This window comes from Schistocerca serialis, chromosome 10, assembly GCF_023864345.2.
Source record: "Schistocerca serialis cubense isolate TAMUIC-IGC-003099 chromosome 10, iqSchSeri2.2, whole genome shotgun sequence".
NCBI lineage: Eukaryota > Metazoa > Arthropoda > Insecta > Orthoptera > Acrididae > Schistocerca > Schistocerca serialis.
Genome location: NC_064647.1, coordinates 60,208,296 through 60,234,037, shown reverse-complemented (window position 1 = coordinate 60,234,037; position 25,742 = coordinate 60,208,296). Strand labels below are relative to the sequence as shown.

The 25,742-nt window shown below is 43.8% G+C and overlaps 1 protein-coding gene across 3 annotated transcripts in view; it reads right to left on the bottom strand.

Moving 5' to 3' along the window:
* Positions 1 to 25,742, bottom strand: part of LOC126425139 (macrophage mannose receptor 1-like) — a 122,352-nt gene that overhangs the window by 17,521 nt on the left and 79,089 nt on the right. For all 3 annotated transcript variants that reach the window (XM_050088082.1, XM_050088084.1, XM_050088083.1), the window contains exons 4-5: positions 21,469 to 21,720; positions 1,628 to 2,026 (exon numbers count right to left, since the gene is read on the bottom strand). In XM_050088082.1, coding sequence (XP_049944039.1) covers positions 1,628 to 2,026; positions 21,469 to 21,720 — 651 coding nt within the window. The remainder of the gene's footprint in view (positions 1 to 1,627; positions 2,027 to 21,468; positions 21,721 to 25,742) is intronic.

The window sequence follows — 25,742 nt, the reverse complement described above, 5'->3', positions numbered from 1 at the left end:
ACCATTGCCAAGTACGTACAGTGGTTCACATTGTTTTGCCTATCCTCTGTATCAGTCTGTTGGTTGTTTTTCTCTGCATCGAATAATCTTCCCACCAACACGTCACAAACTTTACAACCTAATGTTTTCTGCTCTGTCGTAACGACATCACTGAGTGGAATACGCCTGTAAGAATAGGCTAATCGTCTTGTGGGCACGCATCCTCTCTTCAGCATCTGACCTACTTCCCAGGGGTAAACAGGCGTAAATTAGTTAGTTACGTGTTCCATTGATCAATAGCACGGAAAAACCGTTATGATGTGGAACGTGTCAAATTCACACGAAATCCGCACAGGAAGCAAGTTTTTTTTTTTTTTTACATTATAGTGTTATACCCAAATATTTCTATTATCTATCCCATTCCCTTAAATGGCACAAAATGCATATATTATATATCCAGATTTATTGACTCATATTCAAGAATTCATCTATGGTATAGAAGGAGTTGTCAAGGAGGTAGGATTTCAGTTTGTTTTTGAAACTATCACTGCTGTTTGTCAGACATTTTATTTCATCTGGTAATTTATCAAAAAGTTTTATAGCAGCATAATTCACCCCTTTCTGTGCCAAAGATAGGTTAAGTGAAGGATAATGTAGGTCTTTCTTTTTTCTGGTATTGTAATCATGAATGTAGCTGTTGATTTTAAACTAGTGCATGTTGTTGAGAAAAAATGTCATTACTGTCAAATGTACTGAGAAGCAGTTGTAAGAATTCTTAACCTTTTATACAGATGCCTACAAGATGTGCTACTATCAACCCCCCCACATTATTCTAAATACTTTCTTTGGAGCAGTGAATACCTTTTGCCTAAGTGTTGTGTTGCCCCAGAATATTATGATATCAGAGAGTGTAAGTATGGGAAGTATGTCAGCTTACCAATTTCTACATCCTCAAAATTGGAAATTATTCTGATTGCAAAAGTTGCTGAACTTAGTCGCTTTAGGAGTCCAAAATATGACTTTTCCAATTAAGATTCTCATCTATATGTACACCCAAAAACTTAGTGTGCTCTACCCTGGCTACTGACTTCCTTTGATGTTCTATGTTTATTGAAGGAATTATACTTTTTGCAGCAGAAAATTTGATGTTAATGTGTTTTTTTCAGAGTTCAGAGCAAGCCCATTCGCAGAAAACCAATAATAACTTTTCTAAAGACCTTATTTGTATCATTTTAAATCGGATTTTATTTTATTGGTTTAATAATTATGCTTATATCATCAGCAAACAGTGTCAGTTCAGCATCTTGTTTCACATAAGACGGGAGGTCATTCACATATATCAAGAGCAAGAGGGGGACCACGATTGAACCTTGTGGAACACCTAATGTAATTTCACCCCAGTCAGATGAAGTGGCAAACTCCTTTGAATCACTTGAAGCATATAAAGAGACTTTTTGCTTCCTGTTCTATAGATAGGAAGCTCTTGCCACACGTACTGAGATGTAGTACTGAACCTAAGAACATGCGACTGTATTTATTAGTGTGCAAATGACGTAAATACTGATGTAACGTCGTGAAGTTCAGAATCCTCAGCCACCAACAGAAACATCTGAACTTATTCCCGTTATACACCGTGTAATGTACGAACCTGTTTCAGTAACGAAGTCCCCCTCGTTAGCCTCGTCCGTGAAGCCTATGAGGTACAGCTGGAAGGTATCGTGGTCGAGGTTGAACAGGCTGAGCAGGGCCTCTCCACGGCGCCACGTGTCCGGGACGGCGAGCCTCGCGTTCTCGGAGCGGCACCTGCTGGCCGCCCCCGCGTGCCCCAGCCGCTCCGCGTGCACCTTGTAGAAGCGGCCTGCCTCCTGCAGCCACTCGTAGTCGTCCGGTACGGGCACCGGCAGCCGGCGCTCGCAGAAGAAGGGCGCCCTGTTCTCGCAGATCACGTCGTTCGACTCTCCGGCGCTGTTGATGTCGACGCAGTTCTCGTTGCCTCCGTTGTTGTCGGGCTGGTAAGCCTTCCACGGTATGTACGACACGGGGCGACCTGGGGCAGTACACGGTTAGCTCTGTCATAAGGAACACCGTCAGATTAGCCACGAACTTACCGGGGGATCAAAAAGTCAGTATAGATTTGAAAACTGAATAAATCACGGAATAATGTAGATAGAGAGGTACAAATTGACACACATGCTTGGAATGACATGGGGTTTTATTAGAGCCGAAAAAATACAAAAGTTCAAAAGATGTCCGACAGATGGCGCTTCATCTGATCAGAATAGCAATAATTAGCATAACAAAGTAAGACAAAGAAAACATCATATTCTTTACAGCAAATGCTCAATACGTCCACCATCATTCCTCAACAATAGTTGTAGTCGAGGAATAATGTTGTGAACAGCACTGTAAAGCATGTCCGGAGTTATGGTGAGGCATTGCCGTCGGATGTTGTCTTTCAGCATCCCTAGAGATGTCGGTCGATCACGATACACTTGCGACTTCAGGTAACCCCAAAGCCAATAATCGCACGGACTGAGGTCTGGGGACCTGGGAGGCCAAGCATGACGAAAGTGGCGGCTGAGCACACGATCATCACCAGACGACGCGCGCAAGACATCTTTCACGCGTCTAGCAATACTTTTTTTTTGTTATAATAAAACCCCATGTCATTCCAAGCATGTGTGTCAATTTTTACCTCTCTGTCTACATTACTCCGTGGTTTATCAATTTTTACCTATCTACATTACTCCGTGGTTTATTAAGTTTTCAAATTTATACCGACTTTTTGATCACCCGGTACATCACAATGTGTTAATGTGGCAGGCATTACAATAGAAACAAAGAAGTGAATCTGGGTACAGTGTAGCAGTACAATACGTGGCGCATTCGAGGTATTTATTTATATTTTATTTATTTTTTTAACCGGACATGTTTTGTGCCATCAGGCCCTCACTTACACCACTCCACGATTTCACACAAACAGTACTTTTTTATATCATAGTTTCCTAAGAAGTAACAATTATGATATGACAGTATTAAAATGATGTGAGGCTCCAAAGTGGCAATGTGAGTAAATAATACTGACTATGGAATAATGAAACTGATGCTCGAACAGTCCACGGGTTTACTGCCGGTTAATAGTGTCCAACGGGCACACTATTTCGGCGATCAGACATGTCGCCATCGTCAGGTGCGCTGACGAACTGAGCTCCCTAGGGCGGGCGGCCGATTTAAATCCCCTCCCCCCGCGGGCCGCTCTCTTCGCCGTCCGCGCGAAGACGTGGGCGTCGGAATCTGTCGTAGCGTCGTTGAGCTTGCTACGTCCGCCCTGGTCGCCAGTTCGTACTTCTTGCTAAGAGTCTTCTTAATTACATTCAATGCCGGGTACCAAGCCTTGCTGAGATTGTAGCCGCAGTCTCGGTTGATGAGATCTTCCCTGGTGCGAATTTCGATAGGCCGCTTATAACGCTGTCCCAATATTTAGAGGTCTGAGCCAGGATCTTCCTACGCTCATAATCCATCTCGTGTTTCTCGGACAAACAGTGGATATTTCAGTCGAGTGTGCCTTTGATGTTCTCGGCAACGATCTTCGATGGTGCGTACTGTTTGTCCGATGTAAGTCTTCCCACACTTATATGCCGGCCTTCCTCAAACCGAGGTCCTCTTTCACACTTCCCAGTTGTGCCATTTCTCTGGCGCCTTGCGTGTCCCGCACTATCGATAGCGACTTGTATTTCTGTTTCCGTCTGGTTCGGCCTGCGCAGGCACTGAGGCGGCTGCTGCCCTCTGGAGCGTTTCCCGCGGGGGGGGGGGGGGGGGGGGGGGGACGCCGCGCGCGCTCGGCTCGGCAGTTGGATTCGCACCGAGCTGGCGGTATTTTGCCTTCCGCCCCGGCACGGAGGTGTGGTCTCGTTGTTGGCGGGCTTCGTTGATTTGGCCGTTGGGCGGTGTGGCGTGTTGGTGACGTGCTGCAGTGGACAACTGGTGGATCCCCATACGCGATCGCTCGAGGTTCTCCGCCTTTGGAAAGGGTGCCACGATATCACTTGGGTTTCCGCTCCCAGGAGTTGTAAGGACTGCAGGGCAAGCTTTCTGTGTGTTTGCTCTGTCTGGTCTGCGTGGCGGGGTTCGTTTCACCTTACTTCAGCTGTTGTTTATATTTACTGCGTGATTCCGTTTTGGCCGGAGTCTAGAGGTCGAGTTTTCTGCTGGTGCGTGCCCGGTCGTCGTCGCCCCCGTTTTCCCGACCGGGGGGCAGCCGTATCTGTTGGTGGGAATTATTTGGCAGTGTGTGTTTTGCGTGGACCCGGTGTGCTCACGCGCCCTGATTCTGAGTTGAAATTACTGTGGTCAGGCTGGCTCGGTTGCTGGAGTGTGTGTTGTTGGTTTTCTGGCTTGCTGAGGACTGCGCGCGCGCCTGTTCCGTTTTGTGATGTGGCAGCAGTCTGATATTTTTATTCGTGCTTGTTAAGTTGCTAGCAATTGCTTTTAGCCTTGTGCTTACTTATTTTTATTTAAATTGCTGGGCAATGTCATTTGTCTGTTCTTTTACCCTTATTTATTTGTAGTGTCAATTAAGCCTAAGACGACGTCCAAGGTGCTAGCAATTGATTTTAGCCTCGTGTGTACTTAATCCTATTTAAATTCTTGGGCATTGCCATTTGCTTGTCCTTTAGTCTTATTTATTTGTTGTGCCAATGAGCCCTACGATGATGGCAGACCTTGGTATCTGTCAACCTTATTTTGGCTACTAGCGCTCAGGTGCAATATTGCCGGGCCTATCCCGGATTTATCATTAATTGAGAGCCTTTTATATTGTAATTTTAGTAGTAGGTTTGGCAACTGCACTTGCGTATGGTATTTATTATGTTCCCCCACCCCCATTCTTCCCACCGAGCGAGGTGGCGCAGTGGTTAGACACTGGACTCGCATTCGGGAGGACGACCGTTCATTCCCGCGTCCGGCCATCCAGATTTAGGTTTTCCGTGATTTCCCTAAATCACTCCAGGCAAATGCCGGGATGGTTCCTCTGAAAGGGCACGGCCGACTTCCTTCCCTAATCCGATGAGACCGATGACCACGCTGTCTGGTCTCCTTCCCCAAACCAACCAACCAACCAACCCATTCTTCCTCCTTCGTGTAAACTGATTTTGGTAAGATTGCTAGGTGGTCTGTGTTCTTTTATTACCTATGTAAGTTGGCCCGCTGCCGCAGTCGTAATATGTTTCGACCGGCAAGCGGCCCATGTTGGCTACAGTTTGAATATGGTCTGCGCTGTTGATGTTGGGGTTTGCCATTCATATATTTATTATTTGAGCTAGTCAGATACGTGTTGTTGTGTTAAGGGTTTTAGGGCATTTTTTAAATTGAGACACCTTTTGGAAATTTTATCACTCTTTTAAAGAAGGTATAGGAAGGAGTAACTTCGGCTGAAAATTTAATTGTAAATTATACATTTGTGCTTCACACTATAAAATTGAACTGTATTAGGTGATAGTATGTAGTCGAATGCACAATGAGTATTTGTTAATGTATCAAATTGAAAACAGTTTTGAAGTTTCTCTGTTCACCTGTGGCGTATAACATTTTTATTACCTTATATTGTAAGCAGCTTGATTTGTTTATGTCACTGTAATTTGTATGCCAAAGTGTAATTTATTACAGTTAATTGATTGTTTTGGGGAAATAAAGCTTGAATTGTATGTCCCCTTTTCATTAAACGAATCCCATCCAAATCCGTGTTTTATTGGGCGAGCAAAAGACGGTTTTAACTCGGCGACCAGGGCGGACGTAGAAAGCACATCGACGCTACGACAGATTCCGACGCCCACGTCTTCGCGACCGCAGGCGATTATAAGAACAGCTCGTAATCATTCGTTTCCTCCATTTGCGTGGTGTGACAGCGACTGACATTCATCGTCGGTTAAGCGCGGTATGTGTTGATCGTTTCAAGGATGTGTGTAATGTGAGTTCGTGGTTTGCGGCATGTCAGAGAAGGCAGAACGTCGTGTGTCAACAAAGACTTTCTCGGCCGCGCGGCAGCTGATCCGATTATATGATCGAGCGAGAGAAGAAAGCTGTTTTAGTGGAACACCAATTCGATGTGGAACACATCGCCTCCAAAGTTGGCGTCTTGTGGGATTCGCGCACAAAATCCTGCTCGAAGACCTGAAAATGAGAGAAGAGTCTACCAGTTGGATGCCACGAATGCTGACGAAGTACATCTGCATCTACATCTACATGAATACTCTGCAAATCACATTCAAGTCCCTGGCAGAGGGTACGTTCAACCACATTCGCAATAATTCTCTATTATTCCAATCTCGTACAGTGCGCGGAAGAAATCAATACCTATATCTTTCCGTGCGAGCTCTGATTTCTCTGATTTGCCTTATTTTATTAGGACGATCGTTTCTCTATTGATAGGTCGGAGTCAACAAAATATTTTCGTATTCAAAGGAGAAAATTGGTGGCTGAAATTTCGTATAAGATTCTACCGCGACGAAAACCGCCTTTGTTCTAAAGATGTCCAGACGAAATCCTGTCTCATTTCAGTGACACTCTCTCTCCTATTTCGCGATAATACAAAACGTGTTGCTCTTCTTCGAACTTTCCTGATTTACTCCGTCCAACCAATCTGGTAACGATTCCAGACCGTGCAGTAGTACTCCAAAGAATGGCGGAAAAGTGTAATGTTGCCAGTCTCTTTAGTAGATGTGTTGCATCTTCTAAGTCTCATGCCAAGAAAACGCACTCTTTGGTTTCCTTTCCCCACAACATTTTCTATGTGTTCCTTCCAATCTAGGTAGTCCGTAATTGTAATTCCTAGGTATTTAGTTGAATTTACGGCCGTTAGATTTGACTTGTTTATGTTGTAACGGAAGTTTAACTGATTCCTTTTAGCACTCATGTGGATGACCTCACGCTTTTCGTTATATAGGGTCAATTTCCAATTTTTGCACCATACAGAATCTTTTCTAAATCGTTTTTCAATTTTTTGATGTTCTGATGATTTTCCCTAGACGATAAACGACAGCATCATCTACAAACAACCTAAGACGGCTGCTTAGATTGTCTCCTAAATCGTTTATGTAGATAAGAAACAGCAAAGGAGTTATAACACTAACTTGGGGAACGCCAGATATCACTTCTATTTTACTCGATGACTTTGTCATTTACTACGAACTGTGACCTATCTGAGAGGAATTCGCGAATGCAGTCGCATAACTGAGACGATATTCCCTAAGCACGTAATTTTAGTACAAACCGCTTGTGAGGTACAGTGTCAAAAGTCTTCTGGAAATCTAGAAATACGGAATCAATTTGAAATCCATTCCATAGCATTCAACAGTTCGTGTGAATAAAGAGGTAACTGTGTTTGACAAGAACGGTGTTTTCTAAATCCGTGTTGACTGTGTATCAATAGACCATTCCCTTCGAGGTAATTCGTAATGTCCGAATACAATATATGTTCCAGAATCCTGCTGCATATCGACGTTAACGATATGGGCCTGTAATTGAGTGGATTACTGCTACTACCTTTCTTGAATATCGGTGTGTGCAACTTTCCAGTCTTTGGGTACGGATCTTTCGTCGAGCGAATGGTGGTATATGATTGTTCAGTATGGAACTATTGTATCAGCATACTCTGAATCTAACTGGTACACAGTCTGGAGCAGAATATTTGGTTTTTTCAAGCGATTTAAGCTGCTTCACTGTAAGGTGCCAGGTTTTGGGCTCTTACACGTTGAAACGCGTATGTATTCAGCACCAGCGATGGCGAGGCATGACAGAATCTCTGACCAGAGAGTTATTTATCGTTGCTAGTCTGCGCTTGACCGCGCGAGAGTTCTGTTCGAGAGCAGTAGCGCGTGCGAGATCACACAGTTGCTAGTTGCACTCAGTCAGTGCTAGTATGAAGTTGCGAGTTGTACTCAGTCGGAGTTGTGTGTGAGGAGTCGGCGGGCGTCGACATGGGTCTCTGGTCAAGGTTCGGGACGAGGTATATTGTTAAATAAGGTAATGAAGCAGCATTGCGCACATCTGATAATGTAATGTATGTTAATTGTAATTAATTTGTTCAAGAAATGCCCCAATAATAATTTTGTTTTCAAGCAATCTTTTTTAAGAAAAGAATCATTCCAATGAAACAATATTTCCTATGCTTTTCCTCCCAGAATCAATATATCAGATTAATTATTGCACAGGGCCTAAGGTCAGCGCAGCTGCCCTTATAAAATTTATCAGGTTGATCTTAGCGTTAATTTTGTGGGGACTTAACATTTTTGCACATTTTTATTATCATTGACTTTTATTACTGTGGGAAGCTAACATTTGGGTATATTTCCATTTTCATTCAATTCATATCTTTTAAAAATAATAAGGGGGAAGTTACACTTAGCACGATGACCATTAACATTTAATTAATTATTTTCTTTCATTTTTGTGGGAAGGTAACAATTGGCACTATTTGCATTTATATTCAATAATTGTCATTTAAAAGAATTCTCGCGGGGAGGTTACAACGTTAGCTTACCAACATTAGTATTAATAATAAAGGGACTGGCAAGGGCATCAGATCATTACTTTATTCAATTGTGGTGAATATGAGACACTCTCGAGTAGTATTCCCTGCATATCTGCATGATCAAGCCACTATCTTAAAGAGTTGGTGAAAAGCGTCGGAAGTTGAGAATTGTGGAATGTAAAGTCCGCAGATGGCCGTAGCTCGCCGAGCCGCCGTAGGCGGCAGGTAGCGGTCACCGGAAACGCGGGACAATACGGAGCTTCTGGGGATAGCCCGGCATCCGGAGCCACCTGTGCTGGGCAACACGTGGCGAAGACGGGAATTTCGTTTGCCTAGGGGCGATATGACCTACTCGATCATTGGGTAGAATCTCAGAAATGGCGTCGGAGGGATATCGGCGATGTTAGAGCGTTCGACATTGGTCGAAACTGAGAATTCTTCCGCCGCGCTTTCGTACGTATGGAAGACGGGAGAGGACTTCGCCTTCAGCTATCGAGCGGTACGGACTTGCAGACGGCGTCTTGGCCATCGTCTCGAAGGGAGATATACGGTCTGTATCGCAGCACTACACCAACGCGTGTTCCGTACAGAGTTCTGCGGTTAGAGCTCTTTCTGCACTCATAAGCGAGATTTTCACCAACGCTTAACCACTTCCAACGAATTATCTAGTATTCTTGATCTTGTAGTTATGCTTGCGAGGTGCCGAGTATTCATCAACGTAGCTGACGGTAATTGCGGCGCGTAAATGCAAATTGTTAAAGTTTGGAGTAGGAATTAAAATCCATGGAGAAGAAATAAAAACTTTGAGATTCGCCGATGACATTGTAATTCTCTCAGAGACAGCAAAGGATCTGAAGGAGCAGCTGAACAGAACGGACAGTGTCTTGGAAGGAGGATATAAGATGAACATCAACAAAAGCAAAAGGAGGATAATGGATGTCCTCAAATTAAATTGGGTGATGCTGCGGGAATTTGATTAGGAAATGAGACACATAAAGTAGTAAATGAGTTTTACTATTTAAGAAGCAAAATAACTGATGATGGTCCAAGTACAGAGAATATAAAATGTAGACTGGCAATGGCAAGGAAAGCGTTGCTGAAGAAGAGCAATTTGTTAACCTCGAGTATAGATTTAAGTGTCAAGGAGTCGTTTCTGAAAGTATTTGTACGGAGTGTAGCCATGTATGGAAGTGAAACGTGGACGATAAATAGTTTGGACAAGAACAGAATAGAAGCTTTCGAAATGTGGTGCTACAGAAGAATGCTGAAGATTAGATGGGTAGATCAGATAACTAATGAGGACGTGTTGAATAGAATGGAGAGAAGAGAAATTTGTGGCATAACTTGACTAGAAGAAGGCATCGGTTAGTAGGGCATATTCTGAGCCATGAAGGGATCACCAGTTTTGTACTGGAGGGCAGCGTGCAGGGTAAAAATCGTAGAGGGAGACCAAGAGATGAATACACTAAGCAGATTCAGAAGGATGTACGTTGCAGTAAGTACTGGGAGATGATGAAGCTTGCACAGGATAGAGTAGCATGGAGAGCTGCACCAAACCAGTCTCAGGACTGAAGACCACAACAACAACAACAACAACAACGTGCCATTCTCAAGAGTCTGTGGGTAGACAAAGAAATTCACATTTTTCTGTAAATTTTGTCAGTTGTGGGAAATACCAAATTAAATGCCAGTATTGGAATGGAATTATGGACTTTATTGTAGCTAGCATTCACGCTGTCTCAGTAAGCTTTAGATGTACACTAGTCAGTGCACAATAAAAGAAAGGTTCAGGAGTGGAATTAAAACACAAGGCGAAAGGATATCAATGATACGATTCGCTGATGACATTGCTATCCTGAGTGAAAGTGAAGAAGAATTAAATGATCTGCTGAACGGAATGAACAGTCTAATGAGTACACAGTATGGTTTGAGAGTAAATCGGAGAAAGACGAAGGTAATGAGAAGTAGTAGAAATGAGAACAGCGAGAAACTTAACATCAGGATTGATGGTCACGAAGTCAATGAAGTTAAGGAATTCTGCTACCTAGGCAGTAAAATAACCAATGACGGACGGAGCAAGGAGGACATCAAAAGCAGACTCGCTATGGCAAAAAAGGCATTTCTGGCCAAGAGAAGTCTACTAATATCAAATACCGGCCTTAATTTGAGGAAGAAATTTCTGAGGATGTACGTCTGGAGTACAGCATTGTATGGTAGTGAACCATGGACTGTGGGAAAACCGGAACAGACGAGAATCGAAGCATTTGACGAATGTTGAAAATTAGGTGGACTGATAAGGTAAGGAATGAGGAGGTTCTACGCAGAATCGGAGAGGAAAGGAATATGTGGAAAACACTGATAAGGAGAAGGGACAGGATGATAGGACATCTGCTAAGACATGAAGGAATGACTTCCATGGTACTAGAGGGAGCTGTAGAGGGCAAAAACTGTAGAGGCAGACAGAGACTGGAATACGTCAAGCAAATAATTGAGGACGTAGGTTGCAAGTGCTACTCTGAGATGAAGAGGTTAGCACAGGAAAGGAATTCGTGGCGGGCCGCACCAAACCAGTCAGTAGACTGATGACCAAAGAAAAAAAAGTCAGCGCACAGCTTGCCCGGACAGGAAGGAGAGTAGGTTACCGGTCTTCTATGGCAGCGACGGACAAATAAGTTTACATCACTAATCTAGCAGCTGCTCTTGATCCGGATTCTCGAGTATACTTCATCTTCCTTGGTGAAGGAATTTAGGAATGCTGTCTTTAGTAACTCTGCTTTGGCAGCACTGTCGTCTATAGCATTTCCATCGCTGTTGCGCAGAGAAGGCACCACTGACTGTGCGTTGCCGCAAGGCTGCGCGCGTGGCGCCCTACCGGGCAGTACTGGCGGCTGATGGTGACACGGATTTTACTTCCTTCTCATCGACTGTGTCAGTGGGTGACGGATGGATTCGGTTTTTCAACCCTGAAAGCAAGCGCCAGCCAGCTCAGTGGGAGCGCACATACTCACCAGCACAAAAAAAAGCTTCGGGTAAGCGCCAGTGCTGAGGTAATGATGGTGGCTCTGTGGTGTTCTGGGACAGCGATACCGTTCCAAGGGGGACCACGGTGGCATGTGCATCCTACCACGATGTTTTGAAGAACAAGCTCCCGCCAGCATTGCTTGAAAAACGACCGAAAAAAGCTGCAAAGCTGCGCATGTGCTGTTTCGGCAAGACGACGCAGCTGCCGTCTCCTCGCGACGATAACTTTGGAGTGGTTTCTCGTGGTCCCTGCTCACGTGAACTGGCTCCAGGCGGCCTTTGGCTGCTTCCTGCATTCTCTGTGGTCGCACTTTCGCTACCTCCGCCGCTGTCGCATCAGACATTTTCCAGTAGTCGAATCAGACTCCTACGGAAGAGTTCGCAATAGCCATGGAATCATGGGGTCGACGTTGTGAAAAATGTTTGACTGCAGGGGGATTACGTCGAGAAGTGACAAGCTTCACAGTTTTCGTGTCATTAGTTTGCGAAAAAAAAAAACATCGATATTGCTATAACTTGAACGCCACTAGTAACATTAGGAAAGCGGAAATACACTAAAGCACTTCATCAACATCTACATCTACATCTACATGATTATTCTGCAATTCACATTTAAGTGCTTGGCAGAGGGTTCGTCGAACCACAATCATAGTATCTCTCTACCATTCCACTCCCGAACAGCGCGCGGGAAAAACTAACCCCTAAACCTTTCTGTTCGAGCTCTGATTTCTCTTATTTTATTTTTATGATCATTCCTACCTATGTACGTTGGGCTCAACAAAATATTTTCGCATTCGGAAGAGAAAGTTGGTGACTGAACTTTCGTAAATAGATCTCGCCGCGACGTAAAACGTCTTTGCTTTAATGACTTCCATCCGAACTCGCGTATCATAGCTGCCACACTCTCTCCCCTATTACGTGATAATACAAAACGAGCTGCCCTTTTTTGCACCCTTTCGATGTCCTCCGTCAATCCCACCTGGTAAGGATCCCACACCGCGCAGCAATATTCTAACAGAGGACGAACGAGTGTAGTGTAAGCTGTCTCTTTAGTGGACTTGTTGCATCTACTAAGTGTCCTGCCAATGAAACGCAACCTTTGGCTCGCCTTCCCTACAATACTATCTGTGTGGTCTTTCCAACTGAAGTTGTTCGTTATTTTAACACCCAGGTACTTAGTTGAATTGACAGCCTTGAGAATTGTACTATTTATCGAGTAATCGAATTCCAACGGATTTCTTTTGGAACTCTTGTGGATCACCTCACACTTTTCGTTATTTAGCGTCAACTGCCACCTGCCACACCATACGGCAATCTTTTCTAAAGTGATACTGGTCTTCGGATGACCTTACTAGACGGTAAATTACAGCATCATCTGCGAACAACCTGAGAGAACTGCTCAGATTGTCACCCAGGTCATTTATATGGATCAGGAACAGCAGAGATCCCAGGACGCTTCCCTGGGGAACACCTGATATCACTTCAGTTTTACTCGATGATTTGCCGTCTATTACTACGAACTGCGACCTTCCTGACAGGAAATCACGAATCTAGTCGCACAACTGAGACGATACCCCATAGACCCGCAGCTTGATTTGAAGTCGCTTGTGAGGAACGGTGTCAAAAGCTTTCCGGAAATCTAGAAATACGGAATCAACTTGAGATCCCCTGTCGATAGCGGCCATTACTTCGTGCGAATAAAGAGCTAGCTGCGTTGCACAAGAACTATGTTTTCTGAAACCATGCTGATTACGTATCAATAGATCGTTCCCTTCGAGGTCATTCATAATGTTTGAATACAGTATGTGGTGTCACCGCCAGACACCACACTTGCTAGGTGGTAGCCTTTAAATCGGCCGCGGTCCGCTAGTATACGTCGGACCCGCGTGTCGCCACTGTCAGTGATTGCAGACCGAGCGCCGCCACACGGCAGGTCTAGAGACTTCCTAGCACTCGCCCCAGTTGTACAGCCGACTTTGCTAGCGATGGTTTACTGACAAATTACGCTCTCATTTGCCGAGACGATAGTTAGCATAGCCTTCAGCTACGTCATTTGCTACGACCTAGCAAGGCGCCATTATCATTTGCTATTTATCTTGTGATGCATGTACCGTCAGACCGATGTTCACCAATTATGGATTAAAGTTAAGTATTCCAGCAGCTACGTACTTTTCCTGCTAGTATAATTTTACCTGTTCCAGACCTCACGCCATCTTGCGTGAGCTTAACGCGTGCCTTTTCGGCTACCCGTCATTGTGGATTGGCTGTCTTGCCAGTCCACAACACAGTATATGCTCCAAAACCCTACTACAAACCGACGTTAATGATATAGGTCTGTAGTTCGATGGATTACTCCTACTACCCTTCTTAAACACTGGTGCGACCTGCGCAATTTTCCAATCTGTAGGTACAGATCTATCGGTGAGCGAGCGGTTGTATATCATTGCTAAGTAGGGAGCTATTGTATCAGTGTAATCCGAAAGGAACCTAATCGGTATACAATCTGGACCTGAAGACTTGCCCGTATCAAGAGATATGAGTTGCTTTGCAACCCCTAAGGCATCTACTTCTAAGAAACTCATGCTAGCAGCTATTCGTGTTTCAAATTCTGGTATATTCCATTCGTCTTCCCTGGTGAAATTCAGTAAATATTTTACGTGAGTCTGCTGAGAACATTTATTGAAGAAATGAAAACGCAGTGACAAGAACACTGAGGTGTTTCTCATCCATCTCCTAGAATTTGAAAAAGCAGTTTTAAAAAATTAGCATAAACCGCATAACGACACATATAAAAAGGGGGAACATTGCGTTGTTATATATATATATATCGATCTGCTCAATTATGGAGTTCTATTTTACTTATTTCGCTGGTGTGCTTGGTTTCTTCTATACCCAAAATCTCTTCATTTTCTCATTGTGGTTTCTCCTACATTCTTCTGTCCATGTTCTGTTAGATGTAACACTTCGTTTATCTTTAAACTGATGCTTCTCAATTGGAGTTCCGAAAGCAGCTCCTTGTCTTGTAGGATTTTTTCTGTAATGCCTGTTTCCTGAAAATCTTTTTTCAATTTCAGATATCCAAATGTTTTCAACTTTCACTGAGAGGACAAGACAGCACAAAATTCCGTACAAACACAGACTCACACTTATAATCGCCAAAATTTTGAAAAGATAAGGAATAAACATAGACTACACAACAGACAACTCTATCCACAAATACACCACAAAACTGACAAAAAACGGAGATATATACCAGAAAGCAGGTATAAGTCGATTAGAGTGAATAACACTTGTAATGGCGGATACATAGGACAAACGGGCAGAACATTGGATGTCAGATACAAAGAACATATGAGCGCCTGGAAGTATGGGACAAACCACACGACATTTGCCTAACACCTAAAAGAACGCAATCACAAACCAACCACTGCAGAAGAAGACATGAAAATAATTAGAATCAGCAATAAAAAACACCTCCTAACACTGCAAGAAAATTACCACATACAGAAAACTAAAGCAAAAAAGAAAACACCGTTGAATGATCAAGTACATATGCCAAACAACTCATTGTTAACGCTAACAGATAAAATAACAGAGTAACACTAAATAGTGGACTATAATAATAATAATAGATAATAATAATAATAACACCACACAAGTTCCTTTCACTCACTCTCCCATGAATCTCTCCACGAAACATTTAAACCAATACTGAAAAAAGAAAAAAGTGCATTCATGTATTCCCTCTCCCTCCCTCCCTCTCTCTCTCTCTCTCTCTCACTCTCTCTCTCTCTCTCTCTCTCTCTCTCTCTCTCTCTCTCTCACACACACACACACACACAAAATATAAACATAACAGAAGTTAGTTTTCAGCATATACTTGTTTAGGTTAGCAACAGTATATGTAGGTACGCAAACCAAACAGGGTGAGATACACAGTGAACTCAAAGTAGTTACGGCTATATTAATGTTATGTCTATACTAGTGACACAAGACTGATACTGCATCACAACAACAACAGCAACCAAAATCATAAGTGGGAAGAAAAATGTTTAAAACACAGGAACACGCCTGTGTTTCGTAAACAGAGCGGTAGTGACCAGGTGGGAGGAAACGCCGATGCCAAATAAAAACGCGAAGAACTATAAGTAATCACTTATTTACGTAAAAAGAAGTGAGCAGTTTCATAATCTAAAAATAACACATAGCAAATCAAAAGTATATCATAACTGTATCACTAGAGATCTGACTGATGATGCCTTAAAGCGAAAAAAGGCGTTTTTTATTTACAAAAGAAATATTTACCATATTTTTCACATGTTTGCACACATATTCCATCTGTATCTATAGCGAATTTCTCCGTGTAGTTTCATATTCACGGATCTCAATGTTTATGGTATGGCATCACTTGAACTATGTGTTGTACAACTATATACACTATGTGATCAAAAGTATCCGGACACGTGGCTGAAAATGACTTACAAGATCGTGGCGCCCACCATCGGTAATGCTGGAATTCAACATGGTATTGGCCAACCCTTAGTCTTGATGACAGCTTCCTCTCTGGCAGGAATAGGTTCAATCGGGTGCTGGTAGGTTTCTTGGGGAGTGGCAGCCCATTCTTCACGGAGTGCTGCACTGAGGAGAGGTATCGATGCCGGTCGGTGAGGCCTGGCACGAAGTTCATGTTCCAAAACATCCCAAACGTGATCTGTAAACATCAGGTCAGGACTCTGTGTAGGCCAGTCTATTACAGGGATATTATTCTCGTCTAACCACTCCGCTACAGGCCGTGCATTATTAACAGGTTCTCGATCGTGTTGAAAGATGCAATCGCCATCCCCGAACTGCACTTCATACAGTGGGAAGCAAGAAGGTGCTTAAAACATCAGTGTAGGCCTGTGCTATAATAGTGCCACGCAAAACAACAAGGGGTGCAAAACCCCTCTATGAAAAACACGACCACACCGTAACATCACCGCCTCCGAATTTTACTGTTGGCACTACACAGGCTGGCAGATGACGTTCACCGGAATTCACCATACCCACACCCTGCCATCGGATCCCCATATTATGTACCGTGATTCGTCACTCCACACAACGTTTTTCCACTGTTCAATCCAATGTTTACGCTCCTTACACCAAGAGAGGCGTCGTTTGGCATTTACCGGCGTGATGTGTAGGTTATGAGCAGCTGCTCGACCATGAAATCCCAAGTTTTCTCACCTCCCGCCTAACTGTCATAGTACTTGCAGCGGATCCCGATGCAGTTTGGAATTCCTGTGTGATGGTCAGCATAGATGTCTGCTTGTTACACACTGTTACGCATTAAGACCCTCTTCACCTGTCGGCGGTCTCTGTCAATCAGCAGACGAGGTCGGCCAGTACGCTTTTGTGCTGTACGTGTCCCTTTACGTTTCCACTTCACTACCACATCGGAAACAGTGGACCTGGGGACGTTTAGGAGTGTAGAAATCTCGGGTACAGACGTATGACACAAGTGACACCCAATCACCTGATCACGTTCGAAGTCTGTGAGTTTCGCAGGCGCCTCATTCTGCTCTCTCACGACGTCTAATGACTACTGAGGTAGTTGATATGGAGTACCTGGCAGTAAAATGGAGGTAATATGAAAACATAAGTTTTTGAGGGTGTCCGGATACTTTTGATCACACAATGTATTCTTGTAGGTACATTGAGAGGCATCTGTGAATACTCTCTGTGAAATGTGTTTTAATAGAGTTAGTAGCATAGAAATAATACACTACTGGCCATTAAAATTGCTACACCACGAAGATGACGCGAAATTTATCCGACAGGTAGAAGATGCTGTGATACGCAAATGATTAGCTTTTCAGAGTATTCACAGAAGGTTGGCGCCGGTGGCGACACCTACAACGTGCTGACATGAGGAAAGTTTCCAACCGATTTGTCATACACAAACAGCAGTTGACCGGCGTTGCCTGGTGAAACGTTGTTATGATGCCTCGTGTGAGGAGGAGAAATGCATACCATCGCGTTTCCGACTTTGATAAAGGCCGGATTGTAGCCCATCGCGATTGCGGTTTATCGTATCGCGACATTACTGCTCGCGTTGGTCGAGATACAATGAATTTTAGCAGAATATGGAATTGGTGGGTTCAGGAGGGTAATACGGAACGCCGTGCTGGATCCCAACGGTCTCGTAACACTAGCAGTCGAGATGACAGGCATCTTATCCGCACAGCTGTAATGGATCGTGCAGCCTAGTCTCGATCCCTGAGTCAACAGATGGGGACGTTTCAAGACAACAATCATCTGCACGAACAGTTCGACGACGTTTGCACTAGCATGGACTATCAGCTCGGAGACCATGGCTGCGGTTACTCTTGACGCTGCATCAAAGACAGGACTGCCTGCGATGGTGTACTCAACGACGAACCTGAGTGCACGAATGGCAAAACTTCATTTTTTCGGATGAATCCAGGTTCTGTTTACAGCATCATGATGGTCGCATCCGTGTTTGGCGACATCGTGGTGAACGCACATTGCAAGCGTGTATTTGTCATCGCCTTACTGGCTTATCACCCGGCGTGATGGTACGGGGTGCCATTGGTTACACGTCTCGGTCATCTCTTGTTCGCATTGACGGCACTTTGAACAGTGGACGTTACATTTCAGATGTGTTACAAAATGGCTCTGAGCACTATGGGACTTCTATGGTCATCAGTCCCCTAGAACTTAAAACTACTTAAACCTAACTAACCTAAGGACATCACACAACACCCAGTCATCACAAGGCACAGAAAATCCCTGACCCCGCCAGGAATCGAAACCGGGAACTTGGGCGTGGGAAGCGAGAACGCTACCGCACGACCACGAGCTGCGGACAGATGTGTTACAACCCGTGGCTCTAACCTTCATTCGATCCCTGCGAAACCCTACATTTCAGCAGGATAATGCACGACCACGTGTTGCAGGTCCTGTACGGGCCTTTCTGGATACAGAAAATGTTCCACTGCTGCCCTGGCCAACACATTCTCCAGATCTCTCAGCAATTGAAAACCCCTGGTCAATGGTGGCCGAGCAACTGGCTCGTCACAATACGCCAGTCACTACTGTTGATGAACTATGGTATCGTGTTGAAGCTGCAAGGGCAGCTGTACCTGTACACGCCATCCAAGCTCTGGTTGACTCAATGCCAAGGCGTATCAAGGCTGTTATTATGGGCAGAGGTGGTTGTTCTCGGTACTGATTTCTCAGGATCTATGCACCCAAATTGCGTGAAAATGTAATCACATGTCAGTTCTAGTATAATGTATTTGTCCAATGAATACCCGTTTATCGTCTGCATTTCTTCTTGGTGTAGCAATTTTAATGGCCAGTAGTGTAAATTACAACGTTACCCAAGATGTTACTTACAGGACATCAAGACATGTAACTTAACATAATACCTTGTTAGTTATAATTTTTGTTTTGTTAAGAATAATGTTATGATGCTGCAATTAACATTACTCACAATACGGTTAGAGAAGCATTCAGCAGTCTGACGTGATCTTTCAACATTGCAGAGACATTTCTGCTCGCATTCCATGGAACATTGTTAAAGCTGGGCTCTACCGGAAATACGGTTCGATAATTTTGGTACAGCATATAAATGTCGTAGTTAATGGTAGGATTACCGATGGCACTGGTAGCGTTGGTACGGAAGAAACATAAAGGTATGAGAGAGAGGGAAACTGGGACCCGGCGACTTCTTTCCGTTTTGTTTGTTTGCTTGTTCTGCACATAATTAGAGGTGCGTGTCGTTCAGTGTCAGTCCACTGTGCACGTAATCCCCTCATAAAATATAAATTGCATTTTATAAGTAATAAAAATTAATTGCTCGGGTAGTTTCTGCCCTTTCTTGTAACCAAAGCAATTACTTTTTATGGATGTACATGCAGCACAAACATAAAAAATCTATATCATTATTGTTGTTAATTTGTTCTCAATAGAATGTTCTTCATCATGATTGAAGGCGAGAGTTTCTTGTTATTATTGATAAGTGCAAAAGTTGTTTATAACTAATATAAACACATTTTATATAAGTTCAACGAACTACTGAAGCGATGTTTCGTATCTTTTTGTTCGAGCGTTTTTTAATTTTATCTATTTTTGAGGAAATATTCTAGATATTTATGATAAATGTGTATAGTTTTTATTAATTCTATTACAACATCTTTCTGTTTCACGTTACAAATCAACAGTTATCGAATAAAAATTGAATCAAATAGTGACCGTTTCAATTTTGCTATAAATGCCATTTATTTTTAAAGAAGACAAGAGGACAAATATGTAAAACAAATATGTTCCATAGATTATGCGGCCGTTCATTTATCCTCACTCTGTTTCTAGACGGTCCACTGCTCCCTGTTTCTAAGAGTCTACTAAGACACTGACTGAATATGCAAACAAACCGACTGAAATAACGTCTGATGGGTATTCACCACACCTAACATATGGGTAACACTGTTACGATCTTAACTGTCAATGCTACTCGAAAAATATCTTAGTCTACATTTATTTATAATAGTCTAGCGCAGCTTTCGGTAGTTTCATGACTCTAAACTTGGTTTGCGTGATATACAATTTTATTTTGACAAAAATTGAGATACTGACATAACAAATGAATGCTGCACTGATTCACAGTGAGAAAACCTAAAATCGCTCAAGGAAAGATAATGTACACCAATAGTGAGTGTGACCCATACGATTTGAAGCTGCATGCCTATTTATTGTTTTTGATCGCTAAAAAAGCTGTATACACCTATGAGCCAAATCATTGTGAACACCTGTGTTGTTCCACTTTTCAAATATAGTACAATACGGACTCTACTTGACACGGAGTCTACAAGCTGGCCAAGGCATCAATGTGAGTTCACTATAGTTTCCCTCAAACCACTGCAGCCCGATCCTGACCTTGAAACATGAACAGTTATCCTGCTGGAAGATGCCATCGCCGCAGGGCGAGACCTCAAGCATGAAGTTACGCGGTTGGTCCACAAATTGTCGCACGTAGTTAACTGCTGTCATGACCATCCCTCAACCACTTCACTGTCCCTCAACCACTTCACCATTATTCAACCACTTCACCATCTCTCAACCACTTCACCATCTCTCAACCACTTCACTGTCCCTCAACCACTTCACTGTCCCTCAACCACTTCACTGTCCCTCAACCACTTGACCGTCCCTCAACCACTTCACCATCCCTCAACCACTTCACTGTCCCTCAACCACTTCACCATCCCTTAACCACTTCAGTGTCCCTCAACCACTTCACTGTCCCTCAACCACTCAACCACTTCACCATCCCTCAACCACTTCACCATCCTTCAACCACTTCACCATCCCTCAACCACTTCCCCGTCCCTCAACCACTTCACTGTCCGTCAACCACTTCACCATCCCTTAACCACTTCACTGTCCCTCAACCACCTCACTGTCCCTCAACCATTCAACCACTTCACCATCCCTCAACCACTTCACCATCCCTCAACCACTTCACTGTCCCTCAACCACTTCAACATCCCTCAACCACTTCACTGTCCCTCAACCACTTCACCATCCCTGAACCACTTCACCATCCCTCAACCACTTCACCATTCCTCAACCACTTCACCGTCTCTCAACCACTTCACCATCTCTCAACCACTTCACCATCCCTCAACCACTTCCCACAGGTGCTCACGACAGTAGTATGCCAATGGGCGAGCTGGAACAATGTGCACTTTGTCAGTGGATTTCCTAATTTGTGCCCCGTATGTTCGTTACAGTGACTGCCCAGTCCGCTCTCATCTGCTTACATTCTATCGTTACTGTGTCATGTGCCAGCAACAGCACCTGGAAGCTCGCGGTGGGCAGTGGTCATAATGTTTTGGCTCATTAGTGTGAAATAATTAAATTGCAAAAGAAATTACCATCCATTCCCACGAATACGCCTTCGTCGGACTGGTCGGTGATTCCAAGGTTGCCCCAGTGCACACCTGGCACTTTGACAAACATCTGCTTCAGCCCGTCGAAGGCGAGGCGGTTGGTCGGGGAGGCTAGCTGCGCGCCCTCCTGCTCGCAGGTCTTCTTCGCCGCCGACCACGGCTTCAGCGTGCGGTGCAGCTTGACGAGAGCGTAGCCCCGCAGGTAGTGGTAACCCGGCGGGATCTCCGGCACCTCGGCTGCAACAGCACAGCTCAGCTAACCGGCGCTGCATACCACCCCACCCCATGCACAACTCTAGTGTAACATAACTCGTACATTTTATTTGCAGCCCCGGATCTACGATATTTCCCAACTGAGACAAAAACTTTGTAGTGGTGCACCCCCTCCGTCCCCCCTTGGAGTGTTTGAGATAGCAGGCCAAAAATTAAGAATAAAAGATTTTTCAAAAAAGTTCATTTTGTAGTTCACATCTTTCTGAAGACGTTGATATATAAAACATATATATGTTTGTGAAAATGAAAAACATGTTATTGTTCTTAAGTGTGCCAAAGTGCAGTCCCACTCCTGTTCTTCTAACGCACGTCACTACACTTCCCTCTCTTTCTTGCCTTTTATTCCTGTTAGTCATTTGTTTCCATTCTGGTAAAAAATATAAATGTCGTGTCACTATCAGGGATTTTCTCTGACTCGTGATGACTGGGTGTTGTGTGATGTCCTTAGGTTAGTTAGGTTTAAGTAGTTCTAAGTTCTAGGGGACTGATGACCATAGATGTTAAGTCCCATAGTGCTCAGAGCCATTTGAACCATTTTTCGTGTGACTAGGGCCTCCCGTCGGGTAGACCGTTCGCCGGGTGCAAGTCTTTCGATTTGACGCCACTTCGGCGTCTCGCGCGCCGATGGGGATGAGAAATGATGATCATTACTACAACACAACACCCAGTCCGTCAGCGGAGAAAATCTCCGACACAGCGGGAATCGAACCCGGGCCCTGAGGATTGACATCCCGTCGCGCTGACCGCTCAGCTACCTGGAGCTGACTCTACGGATTTCGCTAATAATTACATTCAAGCGCCAAAGAATCTGGTATAGGCATGCGTATTAAAATAGACAGATACGTAAACAGGCAGGATACGGTGTTGCAGTCGGCAACGCCTAATGTGAGACAAGTGTCTGGGGCGGTTGTTAGATCGTTTACTGCTGCTACAATGGCAGGATGTCAAGATTTAAGTGAGGTTGAAAGTGATGTAGTGATGTTTTGGCCGGCGCACGACCGATGGAACACAGCACCTCTGAGGTAGCATGTAGTAGGGATTTTCCCGTACGACCATTTCACGGGTGTATCGCGAATATCAGGAGAGAAACTCATCAACCCTCCGACATCGCTGCGGCCGGATAAAGATCCTCCAAGAATGGGACCAACAACGACTGAACAGAATCGTTCAACGTGACAGAAAGGCAACCTTTTCGCAAATTGCTACTGATGTCAATCCTGGGTCATCAAGAAGTGTCAGCGTGCGAACCATTCAATAAAATATCATCGAATGGGCTTTCGGAGCCGAAGGCCCACTCGTGTACCCTTCATGACTGCACGACACAAAGCTTTACGCTTCGCCTGGCCCCAGCAGCTACGACACTGGACTGTTGACGACTCGAAACGTGTTGCCTGGTCGGACGAGTCCTGCTTCAGATTGTATCGAGCATATGGACCTGAATAGTCATTTCGTTGCCACTTCCCCCAACCATTTTAGAAATTCTGTTATCTATCCCATCTGCCTTATTTGATCTTAAGTCCCCCAAAGCTCTCTTAAATTCTGATTCGAATACTGTATCACCAATCTCTTCTTCTGCCACACTTGACAAATCTTCTCCCTCATACAGGCCTTCAATGTACTTTTTCCACCTATCCCCTCTCTCCTCTTGCTTTTAATTTCACCGAAGCTTGCTTTCCCTTTCTAATGTGCACAGTCAGTCCTTCCGACAATCTTTTCTTTTTCGATTTCTTCATACTTTTCAGGCATCCAATTCGTCTTAGTTTTCCTGCACTTCCTACTTATTTAATTCCTCAGTGACTTGTATTTCTGCCTTTCTGAATTTCTTCTATTACCCATGTGTTCTTTGCAGTTACCTTCTTTGAACCTATGTTTTGCTTTCCAACTTCCGTGATGGCCCTTTTTAGAGATGTCCATTGCTATTCATCTGTACTCCTTACTGAGCAATTCCTTATTGCTGTATCTATAGCCCTAGAGAACTTCAAGCACATCTCGTAATCCCTTAGTACTTCCGTATCGCACTTCTTTGCGTATCGATTCTTCTTGACTAATCTCTTGAACTTCAACTTACTCTTCATCACTACTATATTGTGGTATGGGACTATATCTGCCCCTGGGTACGCCTTACAATCCAGTATCCGATTTCTGAATCTCTGTCTGACCATGATGCAATCTAACTGAAATTTTCCTGTATCACCCAACCTTTTCCAAGTATGCCTCCTCCTCTTGTGATCTTGAAGAGAGTATTTGCTATTACTAGCTGAAATTTACTACAGGAACTCAGTTAATCTGTCTCGTCTCACATTCCTTGTCCCAAGCCCATGTTCTCCTATAACCTATTCTTCTAATTCTTCCCCTTTAACTGCATTCCAGTTCCCCATTATTAAATTTTCATCTCCCTTTACATACTGTGTTACCCTTTCAATATCCTCATACACTTCTTCAGCTTGCGACGTCGGCAGGTATACCTGAACTGTCGAAGGCATTGGTTTTCTGTCGATTCTGATAAGAAGAACCCTGTCACTGAAGTGTTCGCAGTAACACACTCTCTCCTACCTGCCTATTCATAGCGAATCCTACGCTCGTTATGCCATTTTCTGCTGCTGTTGATATTACCTTGTTCTCATCTGACTTGAGATCATTGTCTTCTTTCCATTTCACTTCACTGATCTCTAGATTGAGCCTTAGCATTTCCCTTTTCAGTTCTAGTTTCCCTACCACAACAAGCCTCTGACATTCGATACCCAGACTCGTCGAACATTATCCTTTCGTTGGGTTTTCAATCTTAGTAGCTTAAATACTTGCTGTGTCAATGATACAATAACTGCCGCTGAGTACAAAGCGTCTGAATCGCGTCATATTGACGACCACCAGACAGTGGATCTGCCGGGTGTTCTGTCCACAAACAGTGATCTTTTTTAGGAAAAGCCTGGAATAATTAGGCTAACTATTATGAGTGCAAACTAGAAATAGTATCTCGCAAGCTATTCATTCAGCTGTCATATTCCATTCTGTGGGGAAAAAACGACCTGCCTTCTCAAAGGAAATGAACCAGATGTTGCATTGGAGAATCATCGAACCATCAAGCAGTCCTTATGCAAGTCCACATTTATCAGTAGCTAAGCCTGGTGGTAAAATACGTCTGGCGGTCGATGCTAAAGTTTTGAGTAAAATATTGGTACCAGCCAGGACAAAGCCTAAAAATCGAGGAGAGCTGCTACAAAAATTTCATGGAACAATGTACGTGAGCAGTATTGTTTTAAGTGCCTCTTACGGGTAAGAATATGCAGAAATAAACCGGCTTTGTTTTTGCTGGTAGGAGCTGTCAGTTTAAAATCTTGCCGTTTGGTGTCTCTGTTAGCTCTGTTGTACTTGTCATAGTTCTGGAGTTGGTACGTTAACCTGAACTACTGTATCAAGTTACACTCTACATGGATGATCTGTTAATTGCCACTGCTGCCTAAACAGAGTGTCTTACTCTCAGTAAAAATCTATTACAAACCTTTGGAGAAACAGGTATTACTAGAAGTTTTCAGAAATCTGAGACTGGGCAGACTGAACTAAATTTTTTGGCCATTTTGCTTGATAGAAAATAAAAGCAATCATCAATTTGACACGTCCTCAAACAAAGAAAGTACTCAAGTCATCTCTAGGAGATTGTTCTTTTTTGTGGACGTTTTGTAGACCTGGCTCTCAACTGGATTGCAGTGAAAACTCTATTGAAGTACTAGGCACAATGACATTGGTCACCTTAGTGCCAGGTGCCTTTTAACAAGATCAAGGCCAGCTTGTCTGAAGGACGGGTGTTGTTTCATCCTGTCATGAGTCTTAGACCTTTGCTTAGACTTGATGCTTCAAAAGTAGGAGTAGAATGCTGCCTATTCCATTCTAATCAAGAGGATAGTAAAACTATGGTATGGACAATCAGTTTTGTGAACTGCGTCTTAAATAATTGTAAGTAGGCTTATTCCACAATCAAACTAGAAGCA